The sequence below is a fragment of the Coregonus clupeaformis genome, chromosome 32 (genome assembly GCF_020615455.1).
Source record: "Coregonus clupeaformis isolate EN_2021a chromosome 32, ASM2061545v1, whole genome shotgun sequence".
NCBI lineage: Eukaryota > Metazoa > Chordata > Actinopteri > Salmoniformes > Salmonidae > Coregonus > Coregonus clupeaformis.
Window position 1 is genome coordinate 4,763,861 of NC_059223.1, and position 10,694 is coordinate 4,774,554.

At 40.8% G+C, this 10,694-nt stretch overlaps 1 protein-coding gene across 1 annotated transcript in view; it reads right to left on the bottom strand.

Annotated features, from left to right (window-relative positions):
* Positions 1-10,301, bottom strand: part of LOC121548329 (cadherin-8) — a 79,142-nt gene extending 68,841 nt beyond the window's left edge. The window contains 2 exon segments of the mRNA XM_041859761.2: positions 7,109-7,566; positions 10,078-10,301. Of these exon segments, the coding sequence (XP_041715695.1) occupies positions 7,109-7,363 (255 nt within the window). The 5' untranslated portion in view covers positions 7,364-7,566; positions 10,078-10,301.
* Positions 10,302-10,694: the final 393 nt, after the last annotated feature.

Below are 10,694 nucleotides of genomic sequence, written 5' to 3' on the forward strand. Positions count from 1 at the left end.
CAGAGAGACAGAGAGCGAGACAGGGAGAGCGACAGAGAAAGAAAGAGACAGTCAAAGAGCGAGAGAGAGAGAGAGAAAGAGAGAGAGAGAGAGAGAGAGAGAGAGAGAGAGAGAGAGAGAGAGAGAGAGAGAGAGAGAGAGAGAGAGAGAGAGAGAGAGAGAGAGAGAGAGAGAGAGAGAGAGAGAGAGAGAGAGAGAGAGAGAGACAGAGAGAGACAGAGAGAGAGAGAGAGAGAGCGAGAGAGAGAGAGAGAGAGAGAGAGAGAGAGAGAGAGAGAGAGAGAGAGAGAGAGAGAGAGAGAGAGAGAGAGAGAGAGAGACAGAGACAGAGAGAGAGAGAGATACAGAGAGAGAGAGAGAGAGAGACAGAGAGAGACAGAGAGAGCAGAGAGAGAGAGAGAGAGAGAGAGAGAGAGAGAGAGAGAGAGAGAGAGAGAGAGAGAGAGAGAGAGAGAGAGAGAGAGAGAGAGAGAGAGAGAGAGAGAGAGAGAGAGAGAGAGACAGAGAGAGAGAGACAGAGAGAGACAGAGAGAGAGAGAGAGAGAGAGAGAGAGAGAGAGAGAGACAGAGAGAGACAGAGAGACAGAGAGAGAGAGAGAGAGAGAGAGAGAGAGAGAGAGAGAGAGAGAGAGAGAGCGAAAGAGCATAAAGAGAAATAGAACGGCAGCATTTATTTAAATCCTTCATTGTATGCATTTTTAATGATACAACACCTGGTCAAAAGTAATTGCAGTGGGACTTTTGCAATTGCACTCATAATCATGACCGTGGTGTTTTGGATTATACTTCCTCTTCATTTTTGGTTTTGTCCCTATGCCCCTCCACACCACACATACACCGTGTTAATGGGGAGCAAGACGACTACACAGAGCAATAGACAACCTGTCAGCCTCTTCCAAGGAAGCAATAATGTGATCCCACAGTTCAATCAGACTCACTGCTGGGGCCTGGTGTTTTATTACAGTCACTATAGAAAGGGAATGGGGGACTGTGCTCATGTTCCAATGATATAAAGGCCTCCATGATATACACTAGCAGTAACAGAGTAAGATAACACACAGTAGAGAGACATACAAGGAGAAAACACCAGGGAGAGCCATGGAGACGCTGTGAGGAAGAAGTGGATTGGAACTCAAAACATTAACCTCAAGTGACTCATTTTCAAATGTTTGATGCTTAAAACATTGCACCTACATTAGTTATAAATGTTATACTTAGACTGATTCTGCAGCCAATACCTATCATTTCGGTCTCAACATTATATTTCATGAATGAGGAGTAATACTCTTGTTAACTCCCACTCCGAAGCCTTCAATCAAGAGTGAAGCTCGATATCCACTAGAACCTGCACTGACTCCGTCCTAACCTAAGCAAATGCAGATTAACACGTGAGGTCTTCTCAGATCACAGTGCACTTTGGCATGGCTAAATCGAGGGGGGATCAGGAGGAGGACCTTTGATCTACAAAAACCCCTCGTCAGGAAGCTCCAAAAATGAGGTTGTCTGCAGCAGCGCCAACACCCAGAGAGAGCTTGCCGCCACGCATTATTGAAGTGGAATACGACGAAACTTTACACCGTCACCCCCACTCCATCGCCCCTGAGGACAAGCTTTCCAGGACTCAAGAGTCCCTCTCACTTTACTAACCATATCATACAGAAGGAGAGAGCCAATCCCCCAGCACTGACAGGCGTATAGGAGTATAACTTCAGTCAGCTCCTTGGTACTCTTATGGAATAAACAAACATGTGGGACTTGACTGGATACCTGATGAGTGTCTTTTCACCTGTGAGGAGCAGAGCACTAAGAGTTGTTGCTCTAGGTGAAAATATATTCTATGACAATATTTCAAAATTAAAGTGATGCTGAGAAGCTGTTGATAAAACAGTTAGCATCAATATATGGGTGATATTAATCAAATCAGTCGTTGTTTTATTGTTTAATGGTGATAAAGATCAGTGTCCATCTAACGAAAGAAAAGGTAGCAGGGATGAGAAAAGTACAGGATCTATATCCAGGCCCTCACTACTGCAGGCCTTGCATGCTATCCATCTTCTGGTGTCAGATAGCTTGTTTGGAACAGAAAAATAAAATATTTTCTGCCGACAAAAATATATTTCATTTTCTTTGCTGCATAAATAATCAAAGCCAATTTCTCTCTTTATTACTGTCAGTCCTCACAATCTTGTAGTTCAGTCTGAATTGTTGAATATGAATGGCTTATTATCAATTATCTTTGTGCAAAACACATACAATTGTATCAGGGATAAAAGCATTGGACAATAAGAAACAGGATCAGTCAGGATTTGTTTCATTTGGATACATCTGCACCACAATGGGAAGAATGGAGTCCATTCTTAAAAACATTATAATAAATGAGATCAAAAGAAAAGGAAAATGAAAGTTGCATCAGTGCTATGTGAGATACAGCACACTGTGACAGAAGACCATAATCAATTTGACACTTTACAAACAGAATCTGTTTCGGAAAAAATGTGATTCGCTGAATATGTATCTCTCCTTTCAATGTAATGTTTTGTTTCGTGGTTGAAAATGAGTGTGCACTTTGTAACATTCAATTATTAAAATGACAGAGAGTTAAAGCTAAGGATGAAAAGTAGAAGAAGTAATCATGAAAACGTACTATCCTGGCTTCGACTAGGATTTGTGAGAAGTTCACACAGTAGTCCGAGGAAGATATATGGATTTTACACAAAAATAAAATAAATACAACGTCATGCCAGAATATACACTTTATGGCATTAATATGACGTTCTACAATTCTAAATCTAATCTCACACCTGCACTCACATTGCTCTTAATGAGTCATTATTTTTGGAGACATTGCTCAGTCACGGTTAATGTTAAAATCCCCCGCACACCACTTCTACATTGGAGCAACAAGCTTTCACAGCTGTCTCGTCAGCTTCAGTTTTACAGGTACTGCATTCCCTTCAAATGGGAGTGACACAGGGTGACGCAGATCCAGCTCAGTGAATCACAATGTCAGAATGGCAGTGCTGTAAAGAACAGCAAGGATGACGTTGTCACGCATTGTGACCATCTCACACTCCCACACCGCCATTCTCACTTTTACATTTATGCTAATAGACTCCTTCCAATGCCAGCAGGAACTCAAGGGGAGCTCGGTCGCTGACAAGACAGGAGATCTATGTATAATTAAACATCAGAGTGCCGCACAATAAAATCTAAAGGATGGAATGAGTCTAATCTTGGCCTGAGGTTCCTCGATAATCAACCCACAACCACAGGCTGCACTGAAAAACTGAGATCTGTATGACCCATTTGAATCACACCTCCCACTTCCATTTGATTCATTTTTTAATTAAGTGTGAGAAAGAGAGAGAGAGAGAGAGTGAGAGAGAGAGAGAGAGAGAGAGAGAGAGAGAGAGAGAGAGAGAGCGAGAGAGAGAGAGAGAGAGAGAGAGAGAGAGAGAGAGAGAGAGAGAGAGAGAGAGAGAGAGAGAGAGAGAGATATATCATACAGGTGTAGGATTTTAATTTGACCAGTTTCTCACAGCAGGAAAATATTCCTGCAGCAACAGGTTTTAATGTGAATTATTGTGTGGATTGAAAATAATTGACATTTTTGTGGAGGTTCATACATCTTTTCGTTGAAAAAATAAATCAATTAGAAGCCTTTTTAAACCTTGAATACACTACAAGTTGGCTTTTCCTGCTATGCAAGACATTTCCTGCAACAACAGGGTGATCAAATTAAGATTCTACACCTGTATTTTACTGCAACATTGAATTTATCTTTGCTATGCCAGACATGCTCATGAGTACTTAACCTTGTGAATAATAATGCAACTCATTGACACTGTCTCGCAAATGCGAGACAAATCCATCCTCAACCAACAAACTAACTCCTACAATCCTTGCAATGTCCTTCAACCTACACATGCTAATTATTTTGAGTGACAACGGCTAAATATCCTTAAAGCAATCCCTGACCAAGAACAGAGGCTTCATGCACACCTAAAACCAAACAGATTTGAGTACTATCCTTATTTGTTATGAACCCTCCTGGCAATTTTTCTCCATCAGTGAGACCAACTCTATATGCATGCCAAAAGCTGCATCAGTCTAATTCAAAGATACACCTAGGAGATCATTACAGGGATCCAGTGTGTTTGTTTATTTCGTCTCTCTGACGAAGAGCCATTGGAGGATACGACAGAGGCTGTTTAATTGAGACTTGTGAAATATGAATGCTGCACTTAACAACATTTTTGTGTTCGTATGGGATTTGGAAAACACAGGCGTAAACATCGCATGAGAGCACGTGATTTATTGATATACCAATGTGACAATAATCCCCCAAAGAAATCAAGTTAGAGTGCTAAATTAGGTGACATCCTGCCAAACTTTGGGCTTTCAGACAGTACTGTACGGCTCCATTTTCCACCTCATGAATATTTAGAGACTTCTACCTAACCATGAAGCCCTTGCTTTATAGTACCATTGTGCTATAAATTAAGATCAGCATGAATTCCTTCTTTATCACTGTTATGTTTGGCAATGATTGAACATAAAATGATGTGTTTCTAATATTGCAATGGTGGGATAGGGATTGAGATATACAGTGGGGGAAAAAAAGTATTTAGTCAGCCACCAATTGTGCAAGTTCTCCCACTTAAAAAGATGAGAGAGGCCTGTAATTTTCATCATAGGTACACGTCAACTATGACAGACAAATTGAGAAAAAAGAAATCCAGAAAATCACATTGTAGGATTTTTAATGAATTTATTTGCAAATTATGGTGGAAAATAAGTATTTGGTCACCTACAAACAAGCAAGATTTCTGGCTCTCACAGACCTGTAACTTCTTCTTTAAGAGGCTCCTCTGTCCTCCACTCGTTACCTGTATTAATGGCACCTGTTTGAACTTGTTATCAGTATAAAAGACACCTGTCCACAACCTCAAACAGTCACACTCCAAACTCCACTATGGCCAAGACCAAAGAGCTGTCAAAGGACACCAGAAACAAAATTGTAGACCTGCACCAGGCTGGGAAGATTGAATCTGCAATAGGTAAGCAGCTTGGTTTGAAGAAATCAACTGTGGGAGCAATTATTAGGAAATGGAAGACATACAAGACCACTGATAATCTCCATCGATCTGGGGCTCCACGCAAGATCTCACCCCGTGGGGTCAAAATGATCACAAGAACGGTGAGCAAAAATCCCAGAACCACACGGGGGGACCTAGTGAATGACCTGCAGAGAGCTGGGACCAAAGTAACAAAGCCTACCATCAGTAACACACTACGCCGCCAGGGACTCAAATCCTGCAGTGCCAGACGTGTCCCCCCTGCTTAAGCCAGTACATGTCCAGGCCCGTCTGAAGTTTGCTAGAGTGCATTTGGATGATCCAGAAGAGGATTGGGAGAATGTCATATGGTCAGATGAAACCAAAATAGAACTTTTTCGTAAAAACTCAACTCGTCGTGTTTGGAGGACAAAGAATGCTGAGTTGCATCCAAAGAACACCATACCTACTGTGAAGCATGGGGGTGGAAACATCATGCTTTGGGGCTGTTTTTCTGCAAAGGGACCAGGACGACTGATCCGTGTAAATGAAAGCATGAATGGGGCCATGTATCGTGAGATTTTTAGTGAAAACCTCCTTCCATCAGCAAGGGCATTGAAGATGAAACGTGGCTGGGTCTTTCAGCATGACAATGATCCCAAACACACCGCCCGGGCAACGAAGGAGTGGCTTCGTAAGAAGCATTTCAAGGTCCTGGAGTGGCCTAGCCAGTCTACAGATCTCAACCCCATAGAAAATCTTTGGAGGGAGTTGAAAGTCCGTGTTGCCCAGCGACAGCCCCAAAACATCACTGCTCTAGAGGAGATCTGCATGGAGGAATGGGCCAAAATACCAGCAACAGTGTGTGAAAACCTTGTGAAGACTTACAGAAAACATTTGACCTGTGTCATTGCCAACAAAGGGTATATAACAAAGTATTGAGAAACTTTTGTTATTGACCAAATACTTATTTTCCACCATAATTTGCAAATAAATTCATAAAAAATCCTACAATGTGATTTTCTGGAGAAAAAAATTCTCATTTTGTCTGTCATATTTGACGTGTACCTATGATGAGAATTACAGGCCTCTCTCATCTTTTTAAGTGGGAGACCTTGCACAATTGGTGGCTGACTAAATACTTGTTTTCCCCACTGTAGGTGCAACAATCATTCAAATAATATAATAGCTGCCTTGTCATTTCAGCTTGCCTCCAACTACTAGCAGTAAATATCAGGACAGCATTAAGCTACAAAATATACAGCAAGAAATAACCTCATCAATAAATAGATAAACAACTGCTGTACGGTACGTGTAAATCCTGCTACTGTGGGGTCAAATATTATCCTTGATGGCATATTCTGTTGCATGTGCCAGAGTGGTTGGGTAATGGTCAGAGGTGGTAGCTGCCAGGTTGAGACTCCCCAGGTGCGTTCTTGCAAAGAGCTGTGAACAAGCTGCTTTGGCCTGCCTCGTCAACAACCCTCACTGGGCCCTGGGCTCTGGGCCTTGGCCCTGCCACGTCTACACAGGCCAGGTACCAGGTGTCCCTCATCCTTTGGATTATAGGGCTCTTTCAAATGCTCAACAATGAAACGTAGCAAAAATAGCCCTTTTCATCCTTGAGTTCCTATGACAAATACTTCAAAGGAAAACCACACCCAATACCCTGGCCAACAAAAGAAAGAAAAGAAAATATAGAAAAGAAAAATATAGAATAAAACAATGCGTAGATATTTCTACTGTATATATGGTTGTACTGTAGGTCATTCCACTGCAATGTAACGCATCATTAGTTATTCATTTTCACTCTGTTATTCCATATTTCAGGGACACTACACAAAACGCCTCAGCGCAGAATTTGGTCGCTGTGGATTTAGTTTTTTCTCTCCAAAACCCTGCATGAGATCAGGCCAGTGTCTGTCTCTCTCTCCAGCACTAAAACTATCCCAAAGAAATGTAAAAATAAATCGTGGAGCATTCAAATGGCTGAATTCATGTTTCCAAACGATAAGCAAGCTTAATATACAGTTGACAATTACAGTACTCACCCTGCCAACTAAAATTGGATCTGGTCCAGAGAACTCCTCCAACACAAACATTTGATTCCAAACCCATCCTCTCTTGGCTCGACTAAGTATTCTTTGTCCTTCGGCGAGGCCACGTAGGAGCGCAGTGGAACCAGTTTGTAAACTTTTGGACTGGCTGATGATGGGGGTCATGGATGTATAAGGAACACACGTAATCCACACAAGCAACAAGGAAGTCCACACGTCTGTCAGCATCTCCTCGGACCGTTTGGGCATTGTTATGACACTTATTTACCCAAGATCAACAGCTCTCCCTTAGATGATAAACAAAGGTTACTTCTTCCTTCTTTGAGCGTCAGAGCTTGCATTCATTGTGCGATAAAGGTCACTCACATGGCTTCATTTGCCTCCATTGCAGATGGTGAGGGGATGTAGTACTCAATACACCATCCATTTGGTGTTCCAGCAGTGTGAAAGATCTAAAAGGGAGCAAACAGAGGTGATCTGTTTTAATCGTACAAATTACAAGGCAACTCCAGAATTCAAAGGAAGGAACATGAATGAGCAAATCAAGGTCCTCACTTTAGATCAGTGGTACCTGACTTTTAAAGCAATATTGAAGGAGACTCATACAAACAATTACTAGAGTTAGTTGATGATAATCAATGGACGATAACGATGATATCAACCGTTTATCAATCAAGGAAAACAAATACATTGCTGTCTGTCATCTCTATGTGATTTTGACAGGAGCAGGAAGATCTGAAGAGTCAGTCCTCTTCATTACAAATGGTATAAAGCAGCAGCAATCATTACCCTGTGTGATCCTGTGCTCATATCAGACTGCTACAATGTTGGGTAAATGATTGTGTCTCTGGTCTAATACATCTGGTCAAGTCTGATACATGAGATTGCCTATCTTTAATCTGATGTTCTGGAGATTATCCTAGAAAGATTTGGAGCAATTACATGTTGGTTACGATTATTGTTTTCATATTACTTTGAATAAAATGCATTTACTAATATGCTTTTCAGCAAATACCCTAGCCATATGAATCAAATGTCCCATATGTCACTGTAATTGAGGCTTGGAAAGATCCCACAGACCAGGTATTCTATTTCAGCAATGCTGCAAGTACTTATATCCCTGATGAGATCATGCTTGGAGTAATATGATATAATCTTGTTTATCAACTCAACTACTACTTCTATACAACCAGTGATTGAATGAAAATCAACTATTATTCTGACTGTAAGGAGAGAAATCAGTGTTAATATTGTGGTACACAAACTGTTTTACAAATATACCATTCATAGTGGCATGTTGGAATGTGCATACAGATGGAAATTTTAGTCCTGCAATCATAGGATTCATAGAATTTTAAATAGCATATACAGACCAGTGAGGGACTCTTCCACATTATGTCAATTGAAATGAAACAATATGAAATGGGAAAAGACCAATCATTCTCCTCATTAATAAAATAATTTTTAAAATCCCACGGGCAAATGCACACCCTCAAAAACGGTCTCTTCATTTATCAAAGTTGGTCAAGTAAAAAGAAAGCAGTGACAGCATTGGAGTTCATAAGGATTTATTGATAAAGGCCTATGTAGGACATAGCTATTAGATATTAGTAAAATAAACGGTGATAAACAAGTCAGGCATAAAAGCAGACAGTAGACAGACATAATCGCTCTATGAACTGGATGGATTTCATATACCTACTCTTAGTGCCAAGCAAAACATGACAACATACCCACTGCCAAATAATAATAGAAAATAGTAAACCGTGGTTATTTACATTTTTACATTTTAGTCATGTAGCAGATGCTCTTATCCAGAGCGACTTACAGTTAGTGAGTGCATCCATATTTTTTTATATATTTTTTTCATACTGGCCTCCCGTATACAGTTGAATCTATATATATATATATATATATATATATATATATATATATATATGTATATGTGTGTGTGTGTGTGTGTAGAACGTGATTAGGCAGCAGTCATACAGATGCATTGTTAGGCTTCTCCGTGAATAATTAACATAGCCATAGCATGTTCCAATGTAGACGACATGGCAAGTTTGTTTATGCAATATATTGCATAAACAAACTTGCCATGTCGTCTTTGCATAAACAAACTTGCCATGTCGTCTACATTGAAACATGCTATGGCTATGTTAATTATTCACCCGAGAAGCCTAACAATGCATCTGTATGACTGCTGCCTAATCACGTTCACTTACTGTTATTGGAATAAAGGAATAAAGGAATAGAAACATCAGAAACATCCAAACATTGTAGTTATGCTTAATGATGACTGAAAACTGCGTTGAATTACATGGAGACCGGTTCCGTATTAGCTTGGTGCCGGCTGGTTTCAGCACCACTCGGAGTGGATAGCTCCACGTGAGGTATCGTTGGGCTACAACTACTAGCCTATTCGTAGCTTGCATCTTTGAGAAACAGAATAGGCTACAAAACGTAGGCAATAAGCAATTCAGAATAAATGTCTAAAGTGACAACATAACGCCTGGTCAACAATGTATGATTTTCTCATTCATTTTAAATGGTTGACAACCACAAAAAAACGAAGACAAGTTGCTAAGTTAAACTACTTACATGCTATGGCTTCACTGAAAATGGACAGCACGTCGTCTCAATTGCACTGCCTGGTAGGAAGTTAAGCATTCAACAAATGTAGTTTCCTTTTCTATCCATCGAAGCGAGAGAAAAATACACGGAGCTGAAAATAGGCTACGACACTGGAAAGCTCCACTTCCTAAATAGTTTTCACATAGATAGTTACCCGGTCAGTTGCAACCTTTCTTTCGACTCATTGTGCAGTCCTCGTGCACAAGCTAATCTCTGAGTGGTTTTGATATGCAGAACAAGATGTAAACATGCAACAGAAGATCAAACAAAAGCCCTGTTCTCTCCCAAACATTTTCATGCACCTGTTAATACATTTCCGTGTTACTTACTACAGTATCTCGCATCCTTTTGCTTGCACCATTTCACCCTTTCAAAAATGGATTAAATGCATTGCAATTGCTTTTCTCTTTTCAATCGAGGACAGACGTTTACAAATGAAAAAATAGAACAAAAAGTGTGAAGACGCGGTGGAAATCCTTACATTTGAGTAACCCCGCAGCGGCACTACTTATTGTAGCTCCGACAGGCTGGCTTGCTGACTAGAAAAGTGAGGAGATGGAGGAGAAATGTTCAGTGGGAAGAGCCTCCCCTTTTGCCGCGCTCATTGGACTGATGAAGAGGCAGGTCAACAGCCTCGGAAATTAATGCACGCGCTCAGACACTACACAACTTTAATGGTCGGGCCGGTGGTAGAGTATTGTTTCAAAGATACACTACATTACCAAAAGTATGTGTACATCTGCTCGTCGAAAATGTCATTTAAAAATCATAGGAATTAATATGGAGTTGGTCCCCCCCTCCCTTTGCTGCTATAACAGCCTCCACTCTTCTGGGAAGGCTTTCCACTAGTTGAAACATTGCTGTGGGGACTTGCTTCCATTCAGCCACAAGAGCATTAGTGAGGTGGGGCACTGATGTTGGGCGATTATGCCTGGCTCGCAGTCAG